This window comes from Megalobrama amblycephala, linkage group LG19 (genome assembly GCF_018812025.1).
Source record: "Megalobrama amblycephala isolate DHTTF-2021 linkage group LG19, ASM1881202v1, whole genome shotgun sequence".
Lineage (NCBI taxonomy): Eukaryota > Metazoa > Chordata > Actinopteri > Cypriniformes > Xenocyprididae > Megalobrama > Megalobrama amblycephala.
This window is the reverse complement of record NC_063062.1, coordinates 13,114,401-13,128,686: the sequence shown is the minus strand read 5'-3', so window position 1 is coordinate 13,128,686 and position 14,286 is coordinate 13,114,401. Positions and strand designations below refer to the sequence as shown.

Here is a 14,286-nt window from a genome sequence, read left to right as displayed (position 1 = left end):
CTCATAAAAAACTTAGTTTGTTTTGTTCTTGAATGAATCAGTGAGTTTGAATGAATCAGTTCAGTGAATGATTCAATGACATGCCAATAAAGACAATTGCTGCATTTAAGTCCATTCTTTTATGCCCTTCCCTTGCTAACTTCCCTCCATCTTGTTCACTCAGATGTACGTCATTGCTTGCTCTGCACAAGTGCCCACTACTGGTGGAACCTTTGAGATGTGTTTAAATGGAACGCCCTAAGCCCTTGATCACTGGAATCCACAATGGAGCTTATTTATTTAATTATTTTTTTCTTTTGAATTCGTTTTACGCACCATTTTATAGACCTGTATGTATGCTTGGGCATTTGGAGAAAATATTAAAAAAAATACACAAATAAAAATTATATAATAAACTATAACTGTGTAAAAAAAAACAGTCATCTAAAGGTAGCTACAAGTATTATGCGGTTAAATGTCAAAATAACTCAAATATCATACACTAGAGTTGTGTGGGGTGGGAGTAAGTTAAGCGTGATCGTGTTGCATTGTGGTCTATGGATCTGCCTGAAGTGTACATATTAAGTAGACTCGCTCCCTCAGTCAAAATCGATGGTCCAAATAAACTTTCCTCGCCCACTTGACAAAGTTGAACGCATTTCAAAATGGTGTCGAAGTTTGCGAGTGTATTTCTAAAAGTGGAGTTAAACACAGCTGATCACTTATTTCATTCCTAAATTAATCAGTGTCTTTGAACAAATCATTTGAATGAATGACTGGCTTAAAAAGACACTTCCCACTGGCATAAGGATGGAACATACAGAAAGAGTCACAAAAAAATCCTCCAACACACAAATGCATAAACTAACAGTCTACACAGGCAAGCAGACCAATGCAAACACTGAGAAGTCCCAGTGCTGTCGCACTGTATATCAGCACTCTTGGAATGCTGCATCGCCAATCAAATCTGAGGACTGTTGTGTAACTATTAGCTGGTGTTTCTCATCATGACACATTCCAGCTCAGTTAAAGCCCACCACAGATGGACCGTGGCTTCTCGTTGGGCCCGGCCTCACTAGACGCTTCCCAAGCTAATAGTCCAAACTGCGGTCCATCTGCTAGCTAGACTTTTTGGCTTCATTTCTCGCTCTACTCTTCCTCTCCCCCTCCTCCCTACCCTCCAAATTCCCTCAACAGTATCTAACAGTAATAATATTTAGCTGTAGTGAGTCCAGAGCTGCAGTTTACTAACAAGGCTGGCACACAGCAACTCCAGGCCCTGCACAAACACCCTGCATCCTGACTTCACACAGGGCTTCCTCCTCCTCATGCCCATTTCATAACCATCCTCAGCCATTTTTATTTTACAGTCAACTAATCCTAATGCTAGCTCTCCTCTTACTCCAGAACACACACAAAGACACATACAGAGATGAATAAAACACAGACAGGAGAATAAATGGTCTCTGATTGCTTAATAAATAAACTCATTTTATAGGAATATTCAAATTCAACTTCCTCAGAAGAACCTCTTGAATGTTTTTACCTCCGTTCAACTGATTTACAATGTTGCCTTTTATATTACCATTTATAAACTCACTCTTCTTTGTAGCAGCAACTGACATTTTTCTCTATATTTATGCTTTTCTTTACTAGTGTGTCCAAAGAAGTGTGAGAAGAGGGCATGCACGGATGAGGGCGAGTGCTGTCACCCCCAGTGCTTGGGCAGCTGCACTGAACCAGACGATGATAAGGCATGTGCCGCCTGCCAGCATTACTTTCACGAGGACCGCTGCGTTGAAGCCTGCCCACCGGGCACCTACAAGTTTGAAGGCTGGCGCTGCATCACCATGGACATGTGTGCCCGTGTTCACCTACCCAGTGAGGTCGACTTCGTCATCCACAACGGAGAGTGTATGCCAGAGTGCCCGCCCGGATTCACCCGAAATGAGACTCAGAGGTACGCCATAAGATCTGGATGTAGGGTTGCCTCATTAAACACCAGTGTTTCTTTAGGCTTCTGCAGTATTATTAAACTAAAACTATTAAAAATTATTATTATTAAGCCAAACATTTAAATAAAGCTGAAATAAAATAAAAATTTAAACATTTGAAACGTTTCTTTAGTGATAAACTGAAATAAAGTTGATGATGAAACAAAAATAAATAGAAATAGAATTAAAAAAATAAAAAACAATGAAAATGACAAAAGCATGTTTGTGTACCTTCTTGTCATGTGATGTTCTACTTAATAAGAAATAAAGAGAAATGAGAAACTTTTCTTTCCCTTTTATGAAACGAAACACGAGAATTATGCTTTGCATTTTTTTTTCCATGGGTAAAAAAATTAGTTTCCTCTTAATATTTGCTTCTGCTTTAATAGTCTGCGCTGCACGAGGTGTGACCACGTTACAGATAATGAGCTCAGATGAGAAAGACTGTACCTCTTGTTGGTTTTTACATGGATTACATAATAAGAGAATATTTGTTTTTGATTTAATTTGTTTAATTTAAAAATAGGCATTTCAAGCTTTCTATAGACATGTTTTTCATATCTGTGGCAAATAGACGCCGAGTTTAGGACGTGCTCCAGAAAGATGTTCATGGAGACGAGACGGCAGAAAGCACACCCTGTTTGTTTTCTTTATTTGACATAATCATTTTGCTGTTATTGTGAGTTTACACAAATAAAAGTAGCTTCATAGTTTCAAATGATGTATTTCTCTTATCTGTATTACAAAAATGTCAAAGTATTTCAAGTTCTTTCCACTGTTATCAGGGGAAAAAACTATGAATGATCAAACTTAATTCTCATTTTTTCCATTTTTAAAAAAAACAAAAATCAAACTTTTCTTTATTAAGTAAAATAGAAAAATAATTTACTTAAGTAAAATTATTAAGAGTTCTCACTCTTTTTAAGTTAAAAAATCTAATGACCAGAAGGTACACAAACCATGCGTATAATAAAATTACTAAACGTAAACTAAAATAAAAATGAAAACTGAAAGTATAAATACTTTAAAAATGAATACTAAAATAGTATATAAATAATACTAAAATGACTCCCTATAATTGGTTTTAACTATATACTAAATAAAAACATGCATCTTTTTCTTTCTGTAACGCAAATTAATAGATATATTTTTTTAAATAAAATGCTTCTTTTTTAAACTGTTTAGCAAATTTAGGTTTATAACTACACATAGTTATCATTAAAAAAAAGTTATTGCGAATAAATTTATTACCAAAGATATTTTTTTAAAATAAACAACCAATCACTAATAACACAACAACAGCTGCTGGTCCTTTTTGAGTCAGAAGTGACTTGCGGTTCAGTGAGTGAGTCAGATATTAATTTAGTAACTGCTCCAAATGATTTAGTGAGTCATTTGATTGATTCCAAATTATTCCCTATAACTTGACATGGCCCCCTGGAATAATTCTGATTGGCTGATCACAGCATTCTGTGTGTAAACTATTTTTGTGTAATGACTGCCGTCAGGATTTATTTTGTGATAATTATTTGCTTAGCAATGTGATTGGTGAGATTAGATGAAATGTTCCTCTTGAACTTTCATTTATAAATCTATAATGGTTAAATGGGAAATGTTACCACAGAATCGGTCCTAAACATCAGCCCTGCCTGTTATTGTAGGCACAGGTGCCATTATTAACACCAAGTCAAACCTGTATACATCCACAGCCCTCTTATACACCATATGAACATCTTAATTGGCCTAAAGCTGCTATTTATTATGCTGTTAAGATGTATGTGCTGATTTGAAGGTTTAGATTGAGATTTATGATCTTCAATATTCAGAATCGAGGCCTGTTCACTTTCAGGTAGTATGTACAGGAACCGTTTCTCGAGGAAAAAAAGTCAAGAGAAATATGTGCTTTTTCTGGGTAAAGGAGATTGTAATTACCACACCTTGGACTTAACTTGGACACCTGCACTTTTCAAGTAAAGCATTAACAGAAAAATCACTTAATTTACTTTTCCATGTAACTTTTTAGATGTTGAGTCTTAAAATTGACCAGACCTGGTTTTGCCTCACTGCTGATTTAATGATCCTCCTTTCACATAAAACCCAGGGTTCAAGCGAGGACTCTATTAAGTGCATGAAGCCTCGTAAAGCAGTGACCTTGTGTTTGTCAAAAACAAGCCTTAAATATACATTCATGTTTTGGTGAGACACAATAATCCTGTCACGGTTCACTGGCGTTGGCCTGTTTGGAGTCTGTGTGTGTTGCTGGAACCTGTCCTTGACACTTACTCTCCCTTCTTCTCCCTCTCTCTCCCACCTGCAGTATGTTTTGTAGTGCATGTGACGGACTGTGCGATAAGGTCTGCGAAACTAAAACAATCGACTCAGTGGATGCTGCTCAGTCCCTGCAGGGCTGCACGGTCATCAAAGGCAACCTGCACATCAACATCCGGCGGGGCAGTAAGTACCCTCGCTCTAACCCTCTTCTCCTACAATCCCTGGCGATAAGGGTAGAGTTTCTCATTTCTAGAAGAATGACACGAATTACATGAACATTCCTACGGTCATTGTTGTTGTTGTTGTGCTCTGCTCTAAACTATTTAATCTGCTTGATGTTTAAAATCTTTTTTATAAAATTATACAAATTTTAATTGTGTTTTCACCCAAAACAACCCTTTTTTGGCGATTTTTATATATATTTATATATTAGGGCTGGACAATAATTCAATATCTATATATCGCGATATAATTTTTTTCGATAACGGCGATATGATTTTTAAACACATTTCCGGTATTTCGATATATACATTACAGCATCACTGACTTGAGGCGCAGCCGTTAGAAATTAGAGCGATTAGAGCAGAACGCGATTGGCTATTTGCGAGATGACGTACACCACAGAGACATGCAGCCACCAGCCAGTGCTCAACAGTTGTACGCTAAGATCAAACGCGAATGCGGCAACTTTTACAAAATGAGTACACCTGATGCAAATGCGATGGAACAAGCTTCCACAACTTGATGAAAATATGTGTGCACTACACCGTGCTGGTTAATGTTTGGCGCAGGAGAATGTGTGAAATAAAAACTTTAAACACGGATACTTTATTCTGTATGAGCTATGTGTCACGTGGCTAGTGTTATTAAACTCATCGCGGAGCTCCGCGCTGAAACCGAGCATATGTGCGCTCCGCCTGTATATCATAAAAACAATCGTATTTTTCATGTGTTCGTCTTCAAACTCCAGTTCAGACCGCATCATGAGCAAAATACAAACAACACACGTGCTGTGCTGAGGTAAACAGCCTACGGCTTGCGTATTTGAACGCAGATAGAGCAGGCAGAGGTGAATGAGCAGCACTTTTGTGTTATTTGAATTCTCCGCTGTAATGCGATCTCATGCAAACATATTTTCCATTTGTGCTGGTAGATTACAGCAAAACAATCCACTTCCGAGAGAAGTGATGCTTCCTCATGCATAATACTGCAATTATAATGTTATGCATACTACAGCGCAGTGATTGGATTAAATGAGCTTTATGTCATGAATATATATATCGAGATCCGCTCGAAACGGTCTACGTCAGCATGTTCGACCATGCCCATACTTGGGCCGAAAGTACACGATTATGTCAGATTTTGTGTTGTTGCTCCGACTCAGCTTTTCAAACAGGAAGACAGAAATCGCTATGAAAAATGCAAAAATAACTATTTTTCACTTATGAATAACATTGAGCACCTTTAGTGTTTTCAATGATGTGCAGCCTATACATATCTGTTTACATCTCAAAAAAAGTGTTTTGGGGTTTCATGACCCTTTAAGAATAATAAAATCAGCCTACGTTATAGTTTAATGTTAAAGATATTAATATTACTAAAGTGAGTGAGTCTTATGTTTATTTTTATGTTTGTATGAAGGCTAAATACAAATAAAAGCTGAACATAAATTTATTTGTACTGTTTTTATTTCTAAAATATTATATAGTTTTATAGGAAGAGACTTCATAGATTTGGCAAATTCATTTTTCAGACGTTTGTAGGTACAGACATCCGTTGTGGCCGTTCTTGGCAGTTTTTCTGAGGCTATTATATAGTTCATATCGATATCGGAATTATATCGTATCGCCCGAAATTAAGAATTATATCGTGATATAAATTTTGGCCATATCGTCCAGCCCTAATATATATATATATATATATATATATATATATATATATATATATATATATATATATATATATATATATATATATATAGTTAATTATTTAATAATTATTTAGCTCATTTATATATATATATATATATATATATATATATATATATATATATATATATATATATATATATATATATATATATATATATATATATATATATATATTAGTTAATTAATTAATTTTGAGTTTTAAAAAACTAAAATTGAGAATAATTTTATTAAATATTTTGCAAAAAGTATTTTAGGGTTGTCAAAGTTCACGTTAACTTAAAATATTAGTTTTTTTTTTTTTTTTTTTTTTTTTTTTACAGTGCTTTAGAACAATATTTATTTTGAAAATTTAAAAATAAACTTGAAAAGTGGGTTAAAAAAAATAAACATTTAACACCTAAAATTGTAATAATTGAATTTTGCGATAATACAGTGATGATATAAAAGTTAATTATTTTGAAAAAAACATAATTTTAGTCTGTACATTATGGGTCTTATAGGAGACAACTTATAATTTGTGCAATATAAGATTTAAAAAAAATTTTTACATAAAGATTGGTACCTGATACACAAATGAATATCAGTCTAAAATTTGTATTTATTGTATAATTATTATTTTAAATGTACAAATATTTGTATATCCTTATCCAGTGATCATTAACAGCAGGAAAGTTAATGAAAATAATTGGTCAGACACTTGTTGACCCTGATTGTTTTTATTTTCCTGGGGTGACACAATAAGGCTCATGTATAAAGCTCTTAGTGGTTTGATATGGGGCAGTTGCTGCCACCCATGTATCACTCACACTGATGAAGTGATGAGTTAGTGCAGACACTGTGTGTCCTTTGGGATTTGGTTTGTGTTGCTCCAGTGTCATATCTCTTTCTCTCTCTGTCTGTCTCCCCTCTCACAATGTCTCTCTCTCTCTCTCTTTCCCCAGATAACATTGCATCAGAGCTGGAGAGTTTCATGGGCCTGATCCAGACAGTCACTGGATATGTAAAGATCAAACACTCTCAGACTCTGGGTTCTCTGTCCTTCCTCAAAAGTTTGCGATACATTAATGGAGAAGAGCTCACAGATCAGTAAGACTTTAATACATATAACTATTGTTGTGACATGTTAATGATTGATTGTGTACAGAACAGAGCTAGCCACCAGGTGCTGTAAATATGCTATATCTCTCACTGAACACCAGTTATTTGTTGGCCTGCTTAGGACTGTCAAAATCATTTGTGTCATCTTTAATTGAATAGTTTGACTCCACTAATGTCGAGATAATTTCAGCCTTAAGCTTGTTTGATCAGTATCTTCATCAGATGGAAAAAAGACCGTAAAAATAATGCCGGTGTGATTAAGTCTATGAGTCTGTTGTTTTAATTAGGTGTTTTTGCATCTAATAGTGGGACTTTGTTGGGAATAGGTCTTCACTGCTTACACACGTTATATCTGTAAGAATATTATACGAATATATTCGATTATATATTAAGACATTTTTGAAAGAAGTCTTTAATGCTCACCAAGACTGCATTTATTTGATCAAAAGTAAAAAATAGTAATATTGTGAAATAGTATTACAACTTAAAATTACTGTTTTCTATTTTAATATATTTTAAAGTGCAATTTATTCCTGTGATTAAGAAGCTGAATAACTATGATACATAGTTTTTTCAGGATTCGTTGACAAATAAAAAAGTTCAAAAGAACATTTATTTGAAATAAAATTTGTAACATTATAAAAGTATTTTGTGACTTTTGACAAACATAGTCTCATGATTATGAAGAAAAAGATTCATATTTTTATCTAACATTCTTTGTCCTTCACAATTCTCTGATCGTAACACGTGTCTTCAAGGGTTTCAGTAGGAGTGGGAGAAAGTAATAAAATGTCTGCTCTAATGGAATGTACAGCTCAGAGTCTTAAAGCTAAGTCAAGAGATTCAGCTAGTGTACATCTACACAAAGAAGTACACAGGAAGTAATTTAACCTCCTGATTAAGCAATTCGATGTCATGTACCTTCATGTATGTACTGAAGTATCAAGTATATATTTAAATCAGTATTTGCTCTCTGACTCATTTTTCCTCGCATGGTTTTATGGAGGATGTCTGAGGGAGGCTGTGGGAACTCTTCTGTTGTGATCTCACTAGGGTTGAGTTTCATCTTGTTGGAATGCTTGTAAGCAGCGCAGGCATTCTCCACGTTCCTGAGGAGTTCAGTGCGACTCAGTCGGGTGCAGCTGTAGAAGTCATCCTAACCCTTTTCTGAGCCCTGATCTCCGTGTGCGCTTTAATGAAATACAATCTGTGCATGCGCTTCAGTTGTTGTTTTCACACATATCACATTCGTCATGTGTATAACCAGATCCGATCGTTCTCATTCCTTCCTTTGCTTGGATTATTCTTACGTTAGTATTTAATACTTTGTTGTTTCGTTGTGTGTGTTTTTTCCTATTTTAGGTTGTACGCATTCTATGCAGTGGACAACCAGAACTTGCAGTACTTGTGGGACTGGAGTCAGCACAATCTGACCATTAAAGAAGGAAAACTCTTCTTCCGCTTCAATCCCAAGCTTTGCATGTCTGAGATCCAGAAAATGTGGGAGAAGACCAGCGTAAAGAAAAAGATGGAAGAGGACGACGTTCGAAGCAACGGAGAGCGAGCAAGTTGTGAGTAGACAAAAGCCGCTTTTTCACCGTCGGGCCGAATGGTTAAGTAAACACCAGTCAATAATAAAATTAAAAGAAATATCTGATCGTCCTCCGTAACGCGGTCGTTATTTATTTATTTATATCGCGCTTTTTACAATGCAGATTGTTTCAAAGCAGCTTTACAGTGATAGCAGGAAACATAATTTTGGCTGTATAGCAGCTCTAGAAGAAAACAGTGTCATTGTCCAGCTCAAGTATTGTTCAGTATTGATTCATTTCCATTGTAAAAATCTTTAGTTATTAATAAGGTTAATTTACCTATACATCAGCTCTGGAGAAAACAGTGATGTCATCGTCCAGCTCAGTTCAGTTCACATACAAAATATATACTAGGGCTGGGCGATATATCGCATGTGATTGTCACGCGCATTTCGTCAGTAAAGCCAGTTCCCTGATTTGCTCCATTTGAAAGCAGGTGATGGCGATTTAGCGGTAATCAGGGAACCGGCTTTACTGACGAAATGCGCGTGACAATCGCTTGCGATATATCGCCCAGCCCTGAGATATACTTTCTATTTTGTTGTCTTTGCTGACTGCACTCAAGAATAAAGTCGGTTTCGTGAACAAATGACTGTCATAATCTCACTGATTCTGTCAGAGCAGTTACTGAATCAAAATTTAATCACTGAACCATTTGTACTTCCAGTCATGTCCAACAATCTTTTTTGTGTACTTTAGTTCATAAAACTTAAAGCTGCTGTCAGTAACTTTTTTTTTTGGTTAAAATTGATCCAAAATCAGTTTTTGAGCAAGTACATAACCAGCCAGTGTTCTCCTTACCTTAGCCTGATTCACAACGGTAAGCTTGTAATAATCATTTATAGCCTTTTCTCACAGCAGCTGCAATAATTAAACTTATCATTTTGATGGTGGATTGTATGGTATGACAAATGGACAATTAGAGATTAGACCGTACAGAAATTGAAATCTAGAGGTAACACTAATACACACTAAATACACTTAGACACGCATTAATTCGCGCTGAGGAGCCGTGCTGATGCACAACCCACATAAAGATAATTCCGCAAATAACTGCAGTTGCAGGTTTCAAACAGAGATGGCGACAAAGAGGCAAAACTTACGGACTGCAGCTTTAAATCAGTATCATTACTAATTGGTTGTTTATATGACACTCTGTAGTTAAAGATACACATTTGCAAAAGAGGTTTTTTAATAATTTAATGAAAAACTTTAAATTAATTCATTATAATTGAAAAACATTGAATTGTAAATTAAATCTATTCTAGATCAAAAAATATTGTACCAATATAGTGTTGTTTTTTGATAGAAATTTTTCAAACTTGAACTAATTTCAACCAACTTTTATCAAGATAATTGTTAGTAGATGTAGAGTCAGCTAACAGTCCTCAGAAAGTGTCCAATACTTTTTATCTTCATTTTGAACAGTATATCTATTGTTTAATAATTTATATAATGCAGTGGCATTTGTAAATGAGGCTTTAATGTCCAATGTTTTTAAAGGTGCCCTCGAATGAAAAATTGAATTTATCTTGGCATAGTTAAATAACAAGAGTTCAGTACATGGAAATGACATACAGTGAGTCTCAAACTCCATTGTTTCCTCCTCCTTATATAAATCTCATTTGTTTAAAAGACCTCCGAAGAACAGGCGAATCTCAACATAACACAGACTGTTACGTAACAGTCGGGGTGTACGCCCCCAATATTTGCATATGCCAGCCCACGTTTCCAACATTATAAAAGGCATTAGACAAGGGCAGCCAGTATTAACGTCTGGATGTGCACAACCAAATCATCAGACTAGGTAAGCAAGCAAGAACAATAGCGAAAAATGGCAGATGGAGCAATAATAACTGACATCCATGATAACATGATATTTTTAGTGATATTTGTAAATTGTCTTTCTAAATGTTTCGTTAGTATGTTGCTAATGTACTGTTAAATGTGGTTAAAGTTACCATCGGTTATTACTGTATTCACGGAGACAAGAGAGCCGTCGCTATTTTCATTTTTAAACACTTGCAGTCTGTATAATGCATAAACACAACTTCATTCTTTATAAATTTATCCAACAGTGTAGCATTAGCCGTTAGCCACAGAGCACTATCAAACTCATTCAAAATCAGAAGTAAACAATATAACAGTATACAATACTCACATAATCCGACGCATGCATGCCGCATGCATGACGAACACTTTGTAAAGATCCATTTTGAGGGTTATATTAGCTGTGTAAACTTTGTTAAGGCACTGTTTAAGGCAAGCGCGAGCTCCGTGGGCGGAGAGCACGGGATTTAAAGGGGCCACAGCATAAATCGGCGCGTTTATAATGATGCCCCAAAATAGGCAGTTAAAAAAATTAATAAAAAAAAATCTATGGAGTATTTTGAGATGAAACTTCACAGACACATTCAGGGGACACCTTAGACTTATATTACATCTTTTAAAAACATAATCTAGGGCACCTTTAATGTTTTTAAGGCAGATTTTTTTGTTGAACTGGTTGGTAGAAGACAGCATTATCTCTCTACAAAGATATCACTCAAGACTCTTAAAAAGCATTTTGCTCCAAAGGTGTCCCAGTCGTTCTCCTGTACCTGCTCTATTATGTGTTTGACAGATTTCTGCATAGAGCGAATTCGCTTTGAAGAACGATGATAATGGCTTATTCAATGTGGTCATATTTTTTCCACAGAACATAATTGCTCTGACTCTAGACTGGTGAGACATTAACAGAAGTGCCTTTTCTAATACCACTTCGATTGCTAGAAGCTCATGAAAGATTGAAAGGCCATGGCACAGTCTTACATTCAAGTTGAAGAACTCTTATGGGTGCTTTTAGTTAAATCTCTCTTATGACCCCTCTTCTAGGTGAGAGTTATATTCTAAAGTTCAAATCCAACCACACTCAGAGTACTCGGATAAAGCTCACTTGGGAGCGATATCGACCGCCTGACTACAGAGACCTCATCAGCTTCATCGTGTATTACAAGGAGGCGTAAGTATCAGACTTACTATTATAGACATATTATTCGCATCGAATTTGTTAGCGGAGTTGTGATAAAGCATTATGTAAATGTATACTGAAAGCATCTGTGCGCTGTTGTCTCGATGTAGACCGTTCCAGAACATCACAGAATTTGATGGACAAGACGGATGTGGCTCTAATAGCTGGAACATGGTGGATGTGGACCTCCCTCCGGAGAAATCAACCGACCCCGGGGTATTTCTGTCCCCTCTTAAACCTTGGACACAATATGCCATCTTTGTGAAAGCTGTCACCCTGGTTGTGGAGGACAAGCATATTCCTGGGGCTAAGAGTGAGGTGGTCTACATCCGCACCAATGCATCAGGTTGGCTTGACCACTATCCCACTGATATTGACCTAATATCCAGTGTCCAATCTAGAGTTTGACATATTACACCAACTAATATCTTGCTATTCTACAGCGCCATCAATGCCCCTTGATGCCCGCGCATATGCCAACTCCTCCTCATCCCTGATGGTGAAGTGGTCTCCTCCCATCTCTCCCAACGGGAACAAAACATTCTACCTACTCCGCTGGCAGCAGCAGGCAGAAGACCGTGAACTGTATCAGCATAACTACTGCTCTAAAGGTAAGTGTGCACATTTGCTTCGTCTACTAATCACTGCCACTAATCTTCACCCGTCGCTTCCCTTCAGCTCAGATGTTTAGGCATTGATATATTTGGGAAAATGTAAAGTGATTATACATTTATCCCAGATACTATATGGCTACTTGCCAAATAAATAAATGGGTTTGAAAAATTTATTTCAGTTTGAATTATTTCATTTTTTGGGAAATTGTGTGACTGGGACCGTTATTATGCAATAGCAGGCTTTATCAAGAAGTATTTCAGATAACTGTACAATAACTTTATTTATGAAATGTGTTCAGCTTGTGTTCTTGTTGGTTGATCAGCCTAGTCTGTGTCATTGTTTTGGAATACAGAGCTAAAGATCCCCATCCGCATCTCAGCCACTGCTTTGACGGACATGGAGGGCGACACAAAGCCTACCAAATCAGATGTTGGCGGGGGTGAGAAGGGCTGCTGCCCCTGCCCAAAAACCAATGAGGACCTAAAGGCGGAAGCTGAAGACCGATCCTACCGCAAAGTCTTTGAGAACTTCCTGCACAACTCCATCTTCACACCCAGGTATGACACATGCACTGATGGCACTTTCTGAAGCTTTTAGATCGTATCAAGTGTTTCGCAGGTCTGTTTGGTTTAGTGGACTCTTGCATCTCCTATTTGAAAACATTTTTACATCCCTGCATGGTACACAAATTCCTAAATCTGGTTTAAATGTTTGATTTTAAAGAAATATTTTTGGTTCACTATTTAAGTTGAATCAACACATTTCGACTTGTCTCTCCTTTTCTTGGGAGAAAAAAAAAAAGCAAAAATCTAGTTTAAAGTGCAGCACTTTTACATTTTAGTGTGAAAAATGATCTAACCAACCAAAAAGTTCAGTTTTACAACTTTTATGCCATGACAACATAACGCCTAAAATCATAAATTGACCATAAAAATGACACTTTAAGTCAAGTCAAGTCACCTTCATTTATATAGCGCTTTTTACAATGCAGATTGTGTCAAAGCAGCTTTACATTGATAATTGGTATATAATTTTTCCTTTTAAAGAATAGTGTCAATGCAGGAAGATCAAAAGCACTGTTGAATAAATGTCAAGGATACTGTTGAATATCAAATGTCAAGTCAAATTAAATTAAATTAGGGCTGCACGATTAATCGTATTTTATCACGATAACGATATCTGCTTCTCTCGATTGATTTTAAATAATCGTCACGATATTGGCCCGCTCTATGAAAATGAACATAATTTGGAAATATGGGAAGTAATATTAGGAATTTCGCTGTTTTATCTTTTGAAGTTCCTAAAGGTTTTACCAGTTTTCATAATGTTGATCAGCTAGAAATGATTTTTCTTTGCTTTACGAATTTGCCGGGCAATTTGAATCTGGTTTGTCTTATTGCAAACGAATTGTGTTGCTTTAAAATCTAATGTGAATACATATTACAAAGCACTCACCAAAACCATGTTTTGTATTGATTTACCATCTAACGAAGTTATCATAGTTGGTTAAATTTAAGTCTTTGTGCCACCTACAGGCCTTTTGGGTGAAGTGTAGGTTGGTAAAGAACTTGCAAAATAGCCATAGTTACATTACTCTTTTGATAGAATAAACATGATTAATAATCGTGATTATAATTTTGAGGAAACTGTGGCACTGGCTGTCGTGTCGATGATGTCTTCACAATGGATGATCTAGTCGACTCGATCTCTGCTGATACAGGGCTGCGTTGTGGTCGTGTCAAGGCACCGGTCCTCGGTCTCATCTGGAAACGGCCCCGAATCCGGTTGGCTACGGT

At 36.2% G+C, this 14,286-nt stretch overlaps 2 protein-coding genes across 5 annotated transcripts in view; one reads left to right on the top strand and one right to left on the bottom strand.

Annotated features, from left to right (window-relative positions):
• Positions 1-14,286, bottom strand: part of pgpep1l (pyroglutamyl-peptidase I like) — a 60,048-nt gene that overhangs the window by 22,449 nt on the left and 23,313 nt on the right. The gene's annotated exons all lie outside the window — the stretch shown is intronic.
• Positions 1-14,286, top strand: part of igf1ra (insulin-like growth factor 1a receptor) — a 128,941-nt gene that overhangs the window by 93,427 nt on the left and 21,228 nt on the right. For both annotated transcript variants that reach the window (XM_048167784.1, XM_048167783.1), the window contains exons 3-10: positions 1,636-1,939; positions 4,291-4,427; positions 7,117-7,261; positions 8,636-8,844; positions 11,740-11,866; positions 11,986-12,221; positions 12,319-12,486; positions 12,843-13,047. In XM_048167784.1, the coding sequence (XP_048023741.1) occupies positions 1,636-1,939; positions 4,291-4,427; positions 7,117-7,261; positions 8,636-8,844; positions 11,740-11,866; positions 11,986-12,221; positions 12,319-12,486; positions 12,843-13,047 (1,531 nt within the window). The remainder of the gene's footprint in view (positions 1-1,635; positions 1,940-4,290; positions 4,428-7,116; positions 7,262-8,635; positions 8,845-11,739; positions 11,867-11,985; positions 12,222-12,318; positions 12,487-12,842; positions 13,048-14,286) is intronic.